This window comes from Cydia amplana, chromosome 14 (assembly GCF_948474715.1).
Source record: "Cydia amplana chromosome 14, ilCydAmpl1.1, whole genome shotgun sequence".
NCBI lineage: Eukaryota > Metazoa > Arthropoda > Insecta > Lepidoptera > Tortricidae > Cydia > Cydia amplana.
The window spans coordinates 7,397,981-7,418,221 of NC_086082.1; the positions used below are offsets into that span (position 1 = coordinate 7,397,981).

The 20,241-nt window shown below is 39.2% G+C and overlaps 1 protein-coding gene across 1 annotated transcript; it reads left to right on the top strand.

Annotated features, from left to right (window-relative positions):
* Window positions 1–5,710: 5,710 nt before the first annotated feature.
* LOC134654001 (uncharacterized) lies at window positions 5,711–7,732 on the top strand. The gene has a single exon (XM_063509370.1). The coding sequence runs from the start codon at window positions 6,151–6,153 to the stop codon at window positions 7,726–7,728; it is 1,578 nt and encodes a 525-aa protein (XP_063365440.1). The 5' UTR covers window positions 5,711–6,150; the 3' UTR covers window positions 7,729–7,732.
* The last annotated feature ends 12,509 nt before the right edge of the window (window positions 7,733–20,241 follow it).

Consider the following 20,241-nt stretch of genomic DNA (forward strand, 5'->3'; position numbering starts at 1 on the left):
TACGTTAGACGCTTTTCTGAAATAACTGCCTACTGTTTATCTAAGCTCACATTAGATCAAGCTTTCATTAGGTACCCGTAAATAACTCATATTCGATTCAATACAGGATTTTCCTAGTTGAGGTAGAAGTCATTGAAAAACGTACTTTATAAGATATTCTAGATTAACCTAATGTTAAATGTATGACTATGTTTTCTAAAGAAAGATATTATTATTATAATCGACCTATTCACATGGTCATTAGTAGCCTTTAAATTTGCGCTTTCGACTGACACAATTTTTCGAATGAAGTGTTTCAATATTTGCACACATATTATTTACAATTTAATGCTGTTTTTAATCAGCCCCTAATTTTGTTGGGCAAGACTAAATTACGAGGAAAGGCAAGATAATTGAGGTTCGCGGAACTGATGTGTCGATCGACGAGCGAGGTCGCATCGTAACCCCGCTGTCCGATTATGTTTTAATCTCGATTTTACATTCGACATGATCTGACATATTACTTTAAGAGCATGATTTGTTTGTTTATTTATATTTAGCTTCATCTCTACTCGTAAAACGTCAATAAATTAATATTTTTGTCATCACAAGTAGGACATACCTAGAGGCACACCACAATATTGAATAAGTTAATAATTTGTAGAAAATATCTGTCTTAAAGATACTTAAATCCGTGAATTATTCGATATTAGGTCCAGGTTTCCAGGTTTTTATCCCTATTCACCCCGCCACCATATTCTTTATGATGGTCACTATGTTTACTCAAACATACTCGTAAATTTCAATAGCCAAAGGCCATCTTTTCTCATAAAAAAAATCTAGTACAGCGGGCCAGAATGAGCAAATGCCCAATTTTATATTATCAAATTTTAAAAAATATGATTTTAGTCACTTTTGGATTTTCTTTATATTTATTATTGAGCCAAAACACGTAAAATTAAATAAATATGACCGATTAAGATTTTTTTTTAAGTAAATTATGACTGAAATTAGCTCTTGTTTTAAACTATTTTGACTGGTGACGATGGACTCACCAAATATTATTTGCAATGTATTGTATTACATTTCAACTTTAAAGTGCTACAACGGCCTCTGATTTAATACTTTACAAAGGCATCATTATATCGAATGTAATGGCGCGAAACAAAGTCGGTCTGGTAAGGGCAGACACGAGTGAGCCTGAAGCTCCTCCAAAAACGCAATTTAAAAACTACATTTACCCGAAGAGCGGCCGGACGACTTCAGCCAATATTAATATCGGCGTCAGCATCATTACGGAATTCCTTTTATTGCAACTTTAAATAAGTCCGTCCGCCGATCGCCTTTATTAAAACAGGCTACCTTTCTCCAAGGTTTTGCAACGTCGCCCTTCTTTTAAAGCGGTTTTTAATGTACGACGACGCAATTTACTCGCTGTTCGCCAACAAAAGAAATCCTTATCAATTTTTGTGGTAACTTTTACACGCTTTTTGCTTAATAATCACTTAATCTGCGGTGATTTTGGTAATTTATTGAACGGTTTATGGCCGATCGGCTCATCGGTAAACACGACCCGTCAATAATGAGCTTGCATTAACCGCATCTTTATACACGATTCGACTCTTGCTAATGATATTACGGTAATTTAAAAAATATTCAGCCCTTACGATATATTTACAGATCCGTATTCAAGCGATATCTTAATACTGTAAACATTAAAGACTGTATAAATTAGGTGATTTACTTTAATCAACAGCATTAAGTGTCAAGTGTGGTGTAAGCCTTGCAGCGGACGGACAGACAAAGCGAGCAATCTTTTATTTGTTTGCTTTAAACAAAAACAAGTCGACACGAAGGCACCCGTATAAATCATTGAATCTCCAACGAAATCTTTGTATGGATTCGAAAACAAAAACATACGTAGGTAACTAAATAAAGACCCTTATAAATAAGAAGAATATTTAACGATAAATCGAACAGATTTAAGTATGCATAATATTGAATCATATTTATACTTGGTCAACCAGATCTTGACAGTAGAAAAAGGCGGCAAATTTGAAAAATGTAGACGCGAAGGGATATCGTCCCATAGAAAATTTGAATTTCGCGCCTTTTTTTACTGACAAGATTTGGTTGACTAGCTATATATGGATATTTCATCGGTCAACATTGTTTATGTTTACCATTTTATCTCGCCAAAATATACGTTAACAAGTATTTGCTTCTGATTCAAGTATTATTACCTAAAGAGATAAGTTTATCTACTTACGTACTCAGTTTGAATTGGTTTTGTAAGTAAAGCAGCTTAACATTTATTTCCTTTCATGTAGAATTGTAACGTAGTTATTTATTGATTAATAAATGTAACTAATGTGTTATTCATGACCTAAATTGGATAAATATACACGTAAACGTAATATATGAAATTCGTTCATTTTTCCAATGCCAAAGTCGATATATACAGGGTGTCTCATTTAAATCGGTCAGTATGGGAAACTATAAGGCCTACGAAGATCTGTTCTTAGGAACCATGTCATCGATTTTAATAACAAGAAAAACTGCATTTATACATTAAAAAAAAAACCTGTATGCCTCGTATGCCTTATAGTTTCAGACTTTCCCATACTGACCGGTTTAAATGAGACACCCTGTATACAAGCTTGCAAACAGTCGATAAATATAGGTAATAAATAAAATGATCAATATTTTTTATCAAGAACAAATGCAGTTAATAAATACTAAATACGAACTCCAAATTAGACTATCAAATTTAAAACCGGAATCATCTTACGAATTGCTTTCCGAACGTAAAACAAAAGAACGTTTAGTTAAATAATTACCTATCGATCAAAAATATAATGTCAATTAGCGCACATTAATTTAATTAAGTTTATAGGTCCATATTCAAAAGTTATATTCCAAATGGTTGATCATAATTCCAATAATATAAATACAATATTAAATTACTTGACCGTCACTGGAAGCTTTATAATTGAGATAGCATATCTGTTTCCGTCGAATTATCACCAGTCTAGTGCTTTATTTGACTTCGGTTTCCGGCGACAGTGGCGACACCTGGCGGACCGCGCCATCTTTACACCAGGTAAAAGATGTCCGGTGAGCTGTTTGTCATTGGCGTTCAGTTTCCCGTCGAAGCAACATGTGCGCAGCGAGTCAGGTTCACTGACCCTGCAACCGTTACAAATTTATTTTAAAAAATAGAAATTGTTACGCGTGATTACTTAAACCAATACGTTAGTGTAATAGAGTGTTTTAAATACAAAAAGTGATCACGTAAGTACCCAATTTCTAATAATTTCACAATAAGTATGTGGTCATATATTTTTAACAGTTTTTCTGTTCGGACCACTACCTACATTTTAAATTATTGTGCTAAATAAGTAACCAGTTTATTATAGTGTTTTATTTGCAGACTTTTCTATCCGATTGTAATTTTTGTGAGAAATTATACAATCGCTTGCAGTTTTGGAACTAGAATTAATATAATTACTATTTCAGAATGGATAGTGGTCAAAAAGGCTCGACAGAGCCGCAACCTGGTCCGAGTGGGATGTCAAACGAGCTAGAAGTCGAAGTTCATCGAGCAGCAGTTCGAGCAGCAGCACGTCAAGCTCGTCATCCTCAAGCGGTCAAAAGCGGTCGCGCCGTCACCGTCACAAGAAAAGCAAGCGATCACGGCGCTCCGCACGCTTGATGGACAAACTGTTCAAAGAAATGGGTGAGCTTCGCAAACATATTACAGCTGGTAATGACAACAATGTGTGCCACGATACTAATTGTTTTGAAAATAATCGTTGCCTCGAAAATTCAAACGTTGCTTTCCCTGATAACGAGTCAATTCTCTCAGAGGTTAGTGGTGAATTATATGAAGTTAACGATGTGAATGATGCTCCGTGCTCAAACGCTGAGAGTCAAGAAGCAAATTCAAATTTGCCGTTCACTTTTGACATTGAAACAAAACTAAAGGAACCTTCGGTCCCTAAGACTCCAGAACATTTTCTGAAAATGCTTCTTGATGTTCAGCGCTTGGGAAACGCGGCATGGTCAGAGGTTAGATACTCTGATACACAAAAACTTTACAATCATACTCCAGGTTTCGTAGACCTGGAAACAAACGAAGAGGTAAAAATGTATGATACTTTGCGCCATCTAACCTATGCTGATAAATCATATGCAGCTATTACCTACTGCATATTGAAACAAAAACAGGCTATTCAGGATAGTATTCGTAGTCTTTTGTCGTGGGCTAAAAATATGAATTTTTCTTATGACGAATTAAATACTAAAGTCGACGAGCTTTTCCAAAAAGGCGATTTACAAAAGATTTCCTCTGATCTTTTACAATTAGTTTGTGGGCACCGCGCCGAAGCTATCGAAATGCGTAGAGAGGCCATTACCAGCCAAATTAAAGAACCCCTTGTCAAGGCATTTGTAAACAAAATTCCCCCTTCCACAACTAACATTTTCGATGCTGATTCTTTTACATCAGCTCTTGAAAAGGCAGGAGGTGTTCGAAAAACATTTTGGCCTCTTAAACAAAATGCTCTAAACAAGGCGAATCAGCCTAACAGCCGCCCCTCGCGGGGGCAAGGCATACGAAAACATACAATTCCATCGCGTGGAATTCAGTGCAATGCTAGCTCAGGGTACTTTCCCTCGCAAAATATGCATATGCAAACCTGTAACAACGCACCCTCGCGGGGTGTATGTCATTGTCAAAATTGTCAACAACCGAATTACCCTTGGGTAACTCAACCTTCAAACAATCATCCTGCTTACCACACAAGTGGAAGAGGGTCGTTTCAAAATCGAGGCTCGCGGCCCGATCGTGGAGGTACCAGAGGAAGAGGGAATGCCGGTAGAGGTTACAGAGGTAACCAGAAACGGCAGAAACCATGACTCGGAACCGTTTCAAGCAGGCCAGTTAGCGCACTTCCTTACACAATGGAAGAAAATGGGAGCACCAGAAATAGCATTAAAGTTAATCCGAGGGTATCGCATACCATTCCTTGCAAAACCTCCTCTGGTGTATCCCAATTTAAAATCGGGCCCCTTTCACACTCCTGTGTCAAAGGAAATGTCTGCAATTGTGCACAAAATGAAAGCTCAAGGTGTTCTAAGTGTAGCACAGCCGTCACCAAGCTTCATTTCTCCTCTTTTCCTTGTGCCAAAACCGGACGGATCAGCTCGACCAATTTTCAACTTGAAAGCGCTAAACGATTATATACTGGCCGAACCGTTTCACCTCATAAACATGCATCGGATTCCAGACTTCCTCCAACCAAACGACTGGATGTGCAAGGTCGATATATGTCAAGCGTACTTTCACGTGAAAGTAGCCGAGGCACACAGACGCTTCCTGCGCCTAGTTTACAACGGAGAATTGTTAGAAATGACGTGCCTGCCGTTCGGGCTAAGCACATCTCCGAAAACGTTCTCAATACTAACAAATTGGGTAGCTCAAACCTTGCGGCAACAATGGAACGTCAGAATTGTAGTTTACTTGGACGATTTTCTAATTGTCCATCAAAATGCAGCCATATTACGAGATCATGTCAAAATCACTATTCGAACCCTCATAAGTCTCGGATGGAAGGTGAATTTCGAAAAATCGATTCTGTATCCACAAAAAAGTATAGTTTACTTAGGGATATTTTGGCGAACTTGGGACAACTTAAAATCCTTACCAGAAGAAAAAGTAACTTCATTGCGTCAAAAACTAGAAGAAGTTCTTATTCAAGGAAAACTGACCTTGAAAAACACTCAGAGAATAGTAGGATCTCTGAATTTCGCAAGTTTTGTCGTTCCAAGGGGTCGGCTCAATCATCGACGACTTCTAATGTTTCTAAACTCCCTGCCAAACCCATCGACCACGTCATTCCCGATACCGCAAAGTGTGTCGAGCGAACTAAATTGGTGGGTACAAAATTGCCAGGCGTCAACAGCTCTACATCATCCTCCCCCCACCAATTTTCTAACAACCGATGCGTCAGACCAAGCCTGGGGGGCGCAGTTGAACGACCTAGCTCTGTCAGGAGCTTGGTCACGAGAAGAACAGAACCTTCATTGCAATCAGAAGGAAATGTTAGCCATCCTTCATGTCCTTCAAGGTTACGCTCACCTGTTGCATCACAGTTCGATGCTGATACAATGCGACAACAGGACAGCCGTAGCCCATCTCAGGAAAGAAGGGGGATCGAAATCGCTAGCCCTGGTAAACATAACTCATCGGATTTTAGATCTTCTAGATCAAAATCAAATACACCTCAGCGTACACTACCTACCAGGCAAGTACAATTGTCAAGCCGATCACCTATCGCGTCGTCGCTTACCGCCGGAATGGCACTTACTACCGGCTTGCGTAGAGACAGTTTTTGCGAAGTGGGGAACACCGGTGGTGGATCTATTTGCCTCGGCAACAGCCCATGTGGTACACAATTATGTATCACGAGACCTGAGAGACCCTCAAGCGATGTACCACGACGCATTCAGTACTCCGTGGAACTACCCGCTCGCGTGGGTGTTCCCACCACCTTTTCTGATGCCCAAAGTCCTCTCTCACTTGAACCAATCGACCGGGATATTTCTGGTAGTGGTGCCTCGCTGGGACAAAGTGTTCTGGCGGGCAGATCTCAAAGCCCGAGCGCTAGCAGCGCCACTTACTCTGAGGAACCTGCGGAAGAATCTCGTCGACACGACGACAGGACTACCACCTGCCCAAGTCGAGGAAATGATTCTCGAGGTTTGGAAGTGTGGGGGTGGTCTGAGGCGCTAGAATCGTGGAGTTCAGATCAATTATTATTGCTTAAAAATTCTTGGAGAAAATCGACTTTAAGAACGTACAAAACAGCTTGGCAACGTTGGATTTCTTGGGCAAGTACAAAAAATATAAACCCAAAAAATCCGACAGGAGCTCAACTAGCACAGTTTTTATCGGATTTACATTTAATAAATAAATTATCTTATAATACCATACTTTTACACAAGTCAGTCGTTTCTACGTTGTGTAACACTGAAACATCAAGTTGTTTGAGTTCACATGTTCTGGTGAAACACATTCTTAAGTCGATTTCCTTAACACGTCCAAAAACGGTTAAACCCCCAGTTTGGGATGTTGATCAACTTATCAAATTTTTATCCGATTATACAGTAGATCAGAACAATGTTTTCCAAACAACGCGTCATACTGCCACCTTACTGCTTCTTTGCTCTGGTAGGCGTATACATGATTTAACTTTGCTTACGATTGACCATGACAATTGTATAAGATCAGATGAATGTATAATTTTTTGGCCCCAGTTTGGCTCAAAGACAGACTCTAGTAATTACAGGCAGTCCGGTTGGAAACTATTAGCAAATACCAGTAATAGTAAGCTAAATCCTCTTTTTTGGATAGAACGAACTATATCACTTCTAAATGACAGACGTAATACTGCTAAGTCTTTTAATTTGTTCATGACACTTAAAGGTCGGCCGCAGCCAGCCTCACGGACGGTCATTGCTAATTGGATAAAAACTTTGTTTAAAGAAGCGAACATAGCAGCCGCTCCAGGTAGCATTAGGTCAGCTGTAGCTTCAAAAAGTTGGTGGGAAAATCATTCCCTCGATGATATTATGGCGCGTGGAAACTGGCAATCAGCTAACACTTTCCAACGATTTTATAGGAGAGAGGTAGCAAGAACAAGTACTTCTTCTACAAATGTAACACGATTGTTTAATCCTGTATAGGTATTATAATAATTAAATAGATTTAAACTAAAATTGTTTTTTCTGGCACTGTGCCTGGTTGTGATCATTGTAGCTAATTATTCGGCCAACATTGTACAATTAATATTAGTACATAAATAAATTATAGTAAATAACTATAAATCATTAAATCTTATTTACTAAGTGTAAAATTATCTATTAAAATAATAAAATAATTGAAATCGATATTTCAGTATTTTAATTCATCATTCATTCAGATACCTACTAATCAGTCACATTGGCGCTATATTACATTAAAATTAATTTAATAAAGGGCGACACCAGGCGATAACAAACAGGTCTCAATTATAAAGCTTCCAGTGACGGTCAAGTAATTTAATAGACGCGTTTTACCTGAAATAAAACGCATATTAAAATACTTACCTCACTGGAAGCTTTCATTTCATTTCTGCCTGGTGAAATTGAGCCAATGACAAACAGCTCACCGGACATCTTTTACCTGGTGTAAAGATGGCGCGGTCCGCCAGGTGTCGCCACTGTCGCCGGAAACCGAAGTCAAATAAAGCACTAGACTGGTGATAATTCGACGGAAACAGATATGCTATCTCAATTATAAAGCTTCCAGTGAGGTAAGTATTTTAATATGCGTTTTATTTCAGGTAAAACGCGTCTAATACAATTAAAAAAAACACAAACAAAAACACTAAAACTACCTTAAAATAAAAAATAAAAAAGCACACTAAACTATAAACTAACCTACTTATCGCCCCCATTCCGACCCCCACCCAGCCCAAAAGTGCCAAAGATACTAGCGGCATTACCGCGCTGGATGGCAAAATATTCAAAATATATAAGCATTTAATACATTTCAAGTTCCAATTAACATTTTTTAATGCACGTTGTAAAATTTTCTAGCCCAGTTTTTATTTTGTCGTTTCTAAACATTACAATAGTTTAGTCATTTTGTTTATGTGCCATTAAAAACCGAAGGCTTATCCACACTACGGTATGTGTACGTCGCTAAGGGTCGACTATGCCCATATCACGAGCGCCTCCAACTCGTGCTTTATCAAATTAGCTGGTCGTTGTCGTTGCCGTTGTTGGCCGGCCGCATTTGTCACGGCAGCCTCCTCAACAATTCATATCTCATAACGTTGACATAATTAATTCTGCACTGCGGAATTTGAGTCATGTCTCACATAAATTACGAGAAGATTTGTGGGCTCCGCGACTGATTAACAAAAGCGGTTTGCTATATGACTCAGTATTTTATATTTATTATTTTTCTTTGAGTATTCCTATACAATGATGCATATTTGTATATAAGGTTTGTATAGGCATAGAACTTGATAGAACTAAGCAAAAAATTGTCCAAGCTTTCGCAAGATATTTTATACCTAACTATTAATCACTCGATTGAGCTGGAAACTGAGCGATAACTCCGACCAGACGTCTCTTACACCCATTGGTCGGCATGTTAACATCACTTATTCATAGGCTTGTAGCTCGTAGGTAATGCATAAATTAAACCCGTCGTTGCATTAACTAATAAAGCTTTAGGACGGTTACATTACGGAACCAATGGCAAACCGGCTACATTGTATTACGCAAAACGGCCAAAATTTTATGAAAATTCAACGTCCATTATTCGGGCCGCGTCACGAAAGACAAGTGCGGGTTGCGGCTCTAAAATTACGTCGGAACCAAACTGGAGCTTGATTATGTAAGCGAATGCAATAATTCTCGGTCACTCCGCAGATAAAAATGTTCCGCACAGCCAAGGTCCGTCGAAAACGCTGCCCTGCTCCAATTTATCAAGCGAACACGCAAATTACCTCACTACTTTATACGTCGAGGGCTTCATTATTTTACGTAAAAGTGAAAAAATTCCGGCCACCGCACTTAATGTCAGGCGTGCGCAGTAGGTAATTAATTGAGGCCTCCCAAGTAATAATTCGGGCAATAAATGTGAATTCTGAGCTTCCCACAAGGTGGCTCGTGAAGCGCGACATTTCGGGAATGTCAGGCCTGGGAACCTCCCGGGTGGTACCCTCGTAAGCTGCAAAACGATTTCTATTGCTCATTTTTTAAACAAATTTGTATGTGTATAGCATTTTTTTTATATTTCCGAAGCATTCAATACATTAAAATCAATGCAGATGGTACTGTTAATAAATAAAAAAATTCGCAAAGAGCAAAACTGTAAACTTGATTGATTCGTATTAGTTGATATTTCTAGAGGTTTAAAAAATACAAGAAAATCATAAACATATCCTACGAACGAAAACGTTTTGGGGTGGAACATTCGGAAATACATACACAAAAAAAACTTAAATGCTACATTGTATTTACTCAGAGCCGATGTCTCCATAAAGAGAAGTGGTCCCGATATTGCCGCAATTAATCCATCTCAAGTGCCTTTTGTTAACCTTAAAAGCCTGTTTAAAATTGTAAATATAAATACTCTTTTATTTACAAATTATTCATAACATGTGTTGACACTTCAGTCTTTTCTAGGGTTCCGCACCCAAAGTGTACAGTCGACGCCAAAGATATGTTTACATTCTTCGCCTTTCGCCACGAGTAGGGTGCAAAAGTGCAAAAATATCTTTGAACGGTATCAACGGAACGGAACAACCGGTATCCTAACAAGCTTCCGCTTTCCCTCCGTTCGTATGTTTGTCAACGTATTACCCCTCAGGAGTCAGGAACCATAACGGGAAGAAGGTTAAATTTTCACAGATTGATTTAAATTAAAATTAAACAGGTGATTTTCATTTGTAGGTACAAGATGATTCATTTCTATTTATCGTATCTCTATAACGGTTAAACATAATATATCTATAAACCAAAAATTTTATGATGATAAAGAAAACTTAACTACAATTGATAAACATCGGTCAAACATGAATGTGTGTGAGTGCGGAACCCTCGACTCGGGAGCCCAACTCACACACTAGTTTTTTTTACATGGTAAATGTAAAGAATATCGCAAATCAGGAACATTCAATCGCAACCAATCGTTCATATTTTAACGCGTTTCATACATCGGCGCGCTTGTCGCCACGAGTTATGGTGCGATTGGAAATAAATTACCCAAAACTTTGCGCTGCGGGTCCGCGTGTCAAGCCGACAGGTTGCTCTTTATTGCGCCGCCCAAAGTAAGAATTAGGGTTTGCTCCCGGTACTGAGTTTGTATGGCGAGAACCGGGAATTCCCGGAAATTCCCGGTTCTCACCATACAAACTCAGTACCGGGAGCAAACCCTAGTAAGAATGCAGTGACAATGCGTGAGATTCTCGCTCTTATTACGTTTAGATTTTGGGTGGGGGCAACATCAAGTACTTTTAACAGAATGTGAATATAATGAAGAAAACAGGGTACAATTTTTCTTTGTTTGTATGGAATGCAAAGGGTGATGCTGCCCGGATTTTGACATTTGCGACAGTAATGCAGTCGTAAGCAATGTCGTGCCGCAATATTTTTATCTTGGAAGTATATAGCAAATTAAATAAAAGAGGCACTGGCAACTTTTGTGGATTTTATAATGCACCGGAAATTAATTTAATTAAGTTATTGTATTTTTAAAGTTGATTTATTAAGCTGTTTACATTATGCAATTTGTATGTCCTTTGTTATACTTTTATCTGATAATATAATTACAGTCTCTTATCCTTACACAGAAACTACATTATTCCGGAGAGCAGTACAGTGACCATTTAATTGATTAATACCCTTCGCCCTCGCCTTGAGATGAATTAAAAGGCTATAAATTCTCACTATCACTTTATAGCTTGCGCAATTTTGTCGAGGTTTTGGGTGTTACAAGTATAGGCATATGTAGGTATGTCTAAGGATAGTCCTGGGGACCTAGTCAAGATGACAATCGTTGATAGCAATGTAGTGTTTGTGTTTTACATGCAGTACGACTGTCATATTCTAGGCGCCCTGCTCTTCAAGTCTTCGTCTCTCCAACTTTGACTGTCACTATCTGTTTTATACTGACTTACTCATTCTAATGAGCAATATCAGCGCAATGAAAGGTCGTAAAAAATACACGCTTTACGTCAAACGGCGCAAGCTCATACGTCGGGGAGTCACGACGCGCACTATCCGTGACCCGCAGACAAATCGAGATGAATTGCCCGCGCCCCAACGATACCCGTATGTGTCTAATGTGCTATTAGGAGCGTTTCAAAACAGCTCTACGGAGACAGCGCATGAAATCGCGTATTAGCTACTGTCTGAAGATATTGCTCCATAAAATCGGTGTTGCAATGCGTGACTGATAAGATAACAGCTTCACGATATTGTAAAGTTTAAAATAATTAATTTGATAAGCTTAAAAAGTAAAAAAAAGCCGATATGATACTCCTGTTTTTGTCTTTGCGATGGAATATTGTTGTACATATAGCCAATTTAAACTCTCACTTGAAAGAGCTCATATCTGGCTCGGCTGGGGACGGTGGGGTGCGCTTGTTGGAGGCTCTCACAAAACTGTGTAATTTCCTGTTGGGCGGCAAGTTAAATCCCCTGGTGTGTCCTTATTTATATGGGGCTACATTATGTGCTCTCAAAAAGAAGGAGGGTGGAGTGAGGCCGATAGCTGTAGGGTGCACCCTTCGTCGCCTGGTGGCGAAACTTGGGTGCCGTGCAGTTAGAGGAGAGATGGCTTCCTACCTTCAGCCACATCAGGTAGGGTTCGGAACTCGTTTGGGGTGTGAGGCGGCAATACATGCCGTTCGAGCTTTTGCATTGGACCCAGCAAATTCAGGCTGCGTGATTGTCAAACTGGATGTGAAAAACGCGTTCAACTCCCTGGAGCGGGACGTTTTGCTAAATGAGGTCAGTAATAATATTCCAATGCTCTTCCCTTTTCTTCACCAGGTCTATCAACATCCTTCCAATCTCTTTCATGGTTCCGACCGTATCCTTTCTCAGGTAGGTGCCCAACAGGGGGATCCTCTCGGTCCGCTTACCTTCAGCCTGGCAATTCACAAAGTCATCACCGAGCTCAAATCTCCCCTTAATGTCTGGTACCTCGACGATGGCACAATTGGAGGAAAACCGGACGAGGTGGAGCAAGACTTACTTATCCTTTTGCCGCGTCTAAGGGATTTGGGGCTGGAGGTGAATACCTCTAAATGTGAGTTTTTCCCCTGTGGGCCAGAGTCTTCTTGTCTTTTCCCATGTTTCTCTTCTTTACTTCCTGGCCTCAGGCAGCTAGACACCAACTCTTTTTGTTTGTTGGGGGCTCCGATATTTCCGTCCGCAGTTCCTGAAGCGCTACGGGTGGGCAGAGATCTTCTTCAGCTCGCTGGCGAGCGTCTCAAAGAAATAAGTCCGCATATAGCGTTGGTCCTAATGCAAAAGTGTTTCGCCGTCCCGAAAATGACGTACCTGCTACGTACATCTCCAGTTTGGCAGTTCCCGGACGAAATAACTTCCTTCGACGACACCATTAAAGCCACGATTGAGGCGGTTGTCAACGTCTCTCTCAGCGATGACCAATGGAGGCAGGCGGCTTTGCCGGTCCGGCATGGGGGCATTGGGGTGCGACGTGTGCAGGACGTAAGTCTGCCGGCCTTCTTGGCGTCGGCCCATGGGGTGGCGGACCTTGTTGCTGATATTTTGTCCTTGAATGGCGACAAGGCGAGCATACCTTTCGTGGCCGATGCGCTGAGGGAGTGGTTGGCTCTCAATCCTGGAGCACACGTGCCGGAAAACCCCAAATTTCAGCGGGCGTGGGATGACGTGGGGTGTAAGGACACGCTGAACGGGCTTATTGGGAATGCTGTGGGCACGGAACGCGCAAGACTTCTGGCTGTATCGCAGTCAGAATCCGGGGCATGGTTGCACGCGCTGCCTTCTCCTCAATTAGGCACCCTGCTGGATAGTGACTCATTGCGGGTGTCCGTTGCTCTCCGCCTGGGCTGCAAGGTATGTGAGCCACATATATGCATTTGCGGTACCATGGTGGGGGCCGACGGCCACCACGCGCTGAGTTGCCGGCGTTGTGCTGGCAGGCACCCGCGTCACCATGCCCTCAACGATATAGTTCAGAGGGCTCTCAGGTCGGCGGGCATTCCGTCGGTACTCGAGCCTCCAGGCCTTAGTCGCACGGATGGCAAAAGGCCTGATGGGCTAACGCTCGTACCGTGGGAGAGAGGGCGGTGCTTGGTGTGGGACGCTACGTGTGTCAGCACCTTCGCCGCCTCGCATATCAGTCGCACGGTGCGCGCGGCTGGAGCGGCGGCCGAGTCTCAGGCTGCAGTGAAGCGGCAAAAGTATGCCCCCCTAGGAGCAGGGTACATTTTTCTCCCTTTCGCGGTAGAAACGGCGGGCTGCTGGGGGGCGGACGCGAAAGACATGGTGCGCGACATAGGCCGTCGACTTAGGCAGAAGGGGGAGGACCCCCGCTCCGAGTCGTTTCTGGTGCAGAGGCTATCCATAGCCATCCAGCGCGGCAATGCTGCGAGTATTATGGGCACTTTTGCACCGGAAGCGTCTAGGAGCGGCAGCAATGCTTAGTTAGTAGTTAGTTTGTAAGTATGACTGACTGTATGTATGTCTTTTTAATTGTATTCATTAATAAATGTTTGTTTTATTTGAAGTGAAAAAAAAAAAAATTTAAAATTAATGAATCATTTTGAGTCTACCATAATGTTTTTGACCAATCTGGATACATATTTAAACTCTAAAGCTTGTACAAACCGGGATAAATGTATAAAGAATCTTTACTGCCTGCCTGTTAATTTTAATGATTTCCGAAACTCGGATACTGTTTCTACCGGGGATTAAATTGAGCGAAAGCCTAAAGTGCCCCGGACAAGTGCACCGTTTCACCACAATATCAATCAAAATCAAATCGGATCTTTTGATCCAGCGGACGTCGATGGACATTTTACTTCAATTAAGGATGTCGGTGGTCGAGAAAGGTTGAACAGAGCGCAATAATCAGATTGTGTACAGAATTAACACTATATAAAACGTACAACGTATTGACACGGCACACTGGATGCCCCAGGGCTATGCAAAAGAGGCATTTTTTTTTTAATCTTGTGAGTGGATAGTGGAAAAATTAATTAAAAAAAAGCTGACTGTAATAACTTCATTCTTCAAATAAATAGATCGCTTCTATTCATTATTAAAGTAGACTAAACTTCAAGTCTTGCCCGAAGCGGTGAGTTTATCCATTTTGTTTTTAATCAAATAAAAAAATGTAGATTGACTTTTAAGTAGATTTTCTGGCTCTACTTTTTCAGTAATGGTTAGCTTTTAGAAGGTCTTGTCGAGGTTTCTCAAAACTTTTATTTTTTGCAATCTCTTTGCTACAACACTGGCACTATTATATGTATAATGAGAGAAAATATGCATATCTGCCCACATGCTTACTACAAGTAGCTGCAATACGTGTGGTCTGAACTTCTTATGATAATGTTCGACAATAGATTTACGATAGATCCGTCACAGGAACAATCGACTCCCTCATAAAATTACTACCATTTTCTCGTGATTAACCTCAGAACTGAGTTACTCCTCACAAATAACAATTATTATGAACTCTATCCGAACGAATTACAGCATAATTTTGCCGTTAAGTAGTTTACGAAGAAATTTTGATTTAGAGCTCCATATCTGCCAAGTACCGGACGATTATTCGTTTATCGTTCTTTCCACTTCGTATTTCTCATTGGCATTGTTTTGAAGTTTACTCCTTATTTTGTAGAATACAAGGTCCTCTTTTCAATTGAAGCGTCCTGTGAAAAATGAGGTTGTTAAGGTTCTGAGCAGTTATGTGCATCTATCCGCGGACAAATAGGTTTATTGGTTACTGTCGTAATAAAACTGTGTGATTTATCGGCAACAGTGGCAGAATGCTCCACTCGCTGGATATTATGTCAGCAGCCATGCTAGCGATGCGAGCCTTGCCCTGAATTTGCGAATTTAATGCGATATAAGCAGATGGAAAATGTACTTCTTTAATTTAATTACGTCGTTACAGGAATTAAGTGTTGCAACACCTTGGCAGTCGTTATTAGACGCACGGTGGCGAAGTCGTAAATATATCGACGGGTTCATATACCCAACGAAGATGGCGACATTTACTGAATACTAACTGTATTTTAGTTTACTGTACATTATTTAAACTTAATTATATTGCCTTCATTGACATTCGGTGCAATATGGATGATGGCCTCATGGTGCAATATGGATATGGTCTGTTAGCTTGGCAAAAAAGAGTAGAAATTAAAAAGTGACAACACTGAAGTGTCGTCCCGTTTTCTTATATATATTGGTTTGAAAGGGACGACACTACAATGTTGCCACTTTTTAATTTCTACTCTTTTTTGCCAAGCTGTAATTAGTAGTGAAAAGTGCCGAAATTATGACATTATTTGTGGTACCGACAATGTCGTAAATTGTCACGGGCTGCTAAAAAGCATTGTTGAATTATTCCAGTGCAATATTATCTTTACCTTTTTCCATAAACAATATCCAACTATAGCTGGTCAACCAAATCTTGTCAGTAAAAAAAGGCGCGAAATTCAAATTTTCTATGGGACGATATCCCTTCGCGCCTACATTTTTCAAATTTGCCGCCTTTTTCTACTGTCAAGATCTGGTTGACCAGCTATAGTTGGATATTGTTTATGGAAAAAGGTAAAGATAATATTGCACTGGAATAATTCAACAATGCTTTTTAGCAGCCCGTGACAATTTACGACATTGTCGGTACCACAAATAATGTCATAATTTCGGCACTTTTCACTACTAATTACAGCTTGGCAAAAAAGAGTAGAAATTAAAAAGTGGCAACATTGTAGTGTCGTTTATTTGAAACTTTGGTTAACGTAGTTTCTGTCTTTGGTGCAAAACGGCATCGCCGAATAAATTTATAATGGTGGTGATATCTGTGGTAGACATCGTAGTATCGTGGCATTTGGGTGTGATTTTTAGGGTTCCGTAGCCAAATGGCAAAAAACGGAACCCTTATGGATTCGTCATGTCTGTATGTCTGTCCGTCTGTCCGTCTGTTTGTCCGTCCGTATGTCACAGCCACTTTTTTCCGAAACTATAAGAACTATACTGTTGAAACTTGGTAAGTAGATGTATTCTGTGAACCGCATTAAGATTTTCACACAAAAATAGAAAAAGAACAATAAATTTTGGGGGCTCCCCATACTTAGAACTGAAACTCACAAAAAATTTTTTCGTCAAACCCATACGTGTGGGGTATCTATGGATAGGTCTTCAAAAAAGATATTGAGCTTCTAATATCATTTTTTTCTAAACTGAATAGTTTGCGCGTGAGACACTTCCAAAGTGGTAAAATGTGTGCCCCCCCCCCCCCCCTTGTAACTTCTAAAATAAGAGAATAATAAAACTAAAAAAAATATATGATGTACATTACCATGCAAACTTCCACCCAAAATTGGTTTGAACGAGATCTAGTAAGTAGTTTTTTTTTTAATACGTCATAAATCCCCTAAATACGGAATCCTTCATGGGCGAGTCCGACTCGCACTTGGCCGCTTTTTTTATGAAATAACACACCAGCGATGGCTTTACATTTGTTTGAATTCACTCGTTGGTGCTGTTATTTTATTGTCTTCTCAAATGATTTTTAATTTTAGCTTATAAAACATAAAAGACAATCGTAAACAAATACTTTCATATAGAACAGATATACCTAGATTTTCTTTAAAGATACTACAGACACAAATTGTTCCGTAAGTATGCTTATTTTTTTTTTTTTAATATCGTCGGTATACTTCCAAAACATGATAACTGACAAAATGGTCAAAAATGAGTTATATATACAGTATTGTTCAAATTTTGTTGTTTTAAATATATATGTGGCATTTTTTAATTTATTGTTATGTTTTTAATTTATGTATTGAAAGTTATAGAGTGTAAAAACGTAATAACAGACAAGAAATAAAATATAATATTAAGTTCACTTAATACTGATTAAAATATGCTCGTTAATTGCAAAAAAAAAACAGTAATATAAATTTTTTACAGTTATTTAATTAATAAGGAGTGTATTGTCACCCATATTTCTTCACTAAAGAAGGGAAAAGTCAAAAATTGCATGAATCATTCACTTATAACTGTTTACCTGTAAATAGTAACACGTTGCATGTCATTTATTACTTTTTATTGCCACGTTAGTTTTTATAATTTGCTTATAATCCCGGGTAAAAGGATATTTTTTATCTTTCTCATTATGTTCAATTATATAAATATACATTTTTATATATTTTTTGTATACAGGCAAAACATGATAACTAACACATCCCAATTTTTTTTCGGCCAATATTTTACATTTTTCAAATTGAAAACATAAATTTTACCAATTTAAGGCAATTTTAACATCTCAAAAATTTCATGTGTAGAATTCAATTAGTAAAAACGCGTTTCTAAATTCACACATTTAAGGGTCAAAGTTTCAACTCGCGTTTGCTCGAAACTATGTTTCAGTTAGTTATCATGTTTTAGAAGTATACCGACGATATGTCCTAATGTTATGAACAACTGTTAAGAGTTGTACTAATCTAACACATTTTAAATACCTCGATCTCAATTTTTTTGTACTTTAGCGTAATTTTCAGACGTATTTTTTTATCAAAATTCGTGCAAAAGCGGCCAGAAGTCACCTCGAGCCAAGGTAACGGGCATCATCGTATTCGTAGTTGGTAGCACGAGTCTTTATGCAATTCCAGTTCACAAAGAATCTAGTGTAAAATGATCTCTAGATCCGTAAAAACTGCATAACCGGAGAGCGCACTGATACTGTTTTGGCTAAGCCTTCAACTCGCCCGCTATCTGTAGCCGATAGGAATGATACCACAGACGGAGTCGAACTTGTGCAAGTCACATCTCAACAGGATCAGAAGCAAGGTCGCGACCATTCGTGCGTGACAATACGTGAGCCTGCTAATCAAAGTATTGAAAGAAACTTGGGACCCTATTCTGAGAAACATCAATGTCTTTTCGATTACGATATCATTGAACGATTGACATTCAATCTCATCTCATGGTCAAAGTATTTCGATGGGACAACGCCACCAATACGCCTGTTTGCGCCACGTATTAAATACTTAACCTATGAATTCTGACCTCCTTGTCGGGTTTTCAATATAGACGGCAAGGCGATAATAAAAAGAAAAAAAAAATGTCATGTCACATCAATACATGTAAAATAAAACTCGATTCGATATATTGTGTGTTGAAGAAAATGAAACCAAAGGGATACCTATAATTAAGTATACATACAACAAAATAAAGTGCCGCCGAATCAGTGGAGACTGGAGACTCTATAAGGAGGAAAACGCAGAACCAGTGCATGTAAGTTTTTCCGCATCCCCATTTTTTGGCCTTTGAACCGGTTTCCAAATTTACCTTTAAAAATATTACATAATAACCTTGTTGCTCACTGAATCGCGTAGGTACAAAATATAATTTCGGATTTCCTTTCGGTTTCTTAATTTTCAAAAAAATGTTCCCGTCATAATTCTATTTCAAAGTACGGTCAGTAAAATAATTAATTTTTATTGTCTGTTATTTTATTTAATATTTCATTTACGCGTAGCGTGTGGGATTATTCATCACGCTACCTTATAAATGCGCTACAAATAAATTTCGTATTTTATAACTGTCATATTGTGACATAATTTTCACGGAACATTTTCTGCATGCCATTTTCGTTATATAATTTCAGTGTATTTTAAGTTACTAAATACACTCAACTAAACTGAAAGCTACGGGTAAATTATTCCTAAAAGCCTCAGTTTTTCATAAACTGTAATTAACCTATTGCGAAGGTTACACTTGTATTAAGGTATTATACAAGCGGAACGTTCGTATTTACTTCATTTTCCTTCGACTTGCATTAAGGTATTATACAAGTTGAATATAATTTATAATTATTTGTGCATCTTAGCACAATTGTTCATATTTTTTCGTGCTGTCATAGTAATAACTAGGTAACCATGGCAACGCGACTTAAGCTCGCGTAAGCAAAACGTGCTCAATGTTTCATGCGTTTACAAAATATTTATGACATGATTCCAAAGTTAAGCAGTGACAAGAAGGCTTTCTCGCAGTTCATCGCGCAAGCTCGATTGGTCGATCAACTGAGAAAAGAATTTATAGAGTTGATGGATGAAGTCAATCTTCTGAACTTGGAGTTGGACCCGGAGTACATCGTCAACTACAACGCAATGAATGCGTTTGAAGATCTCTACTGCGTAATCAAATGTCAAATTTCAAAAATTGATGCACCTGCTCCGAGCCCTTCGACATCCAGGGATTCGAGCCATTCATGTAAGGACGACTCCATTAAAATCCCTCGGATTGAACTTCCTTCTTTCGATGGAGATATTCAAAACTTCCCATTCTTCTATGAAACATTTAAGCGTGTCATACATGAGAATAAAAAACTTACGGATTCTGAGCGTGTTCATTATTTGTTTAGTCATTTGACAGGAAAGGCAAAGTCGATCTGTGCGGGAGTTATAATAATAA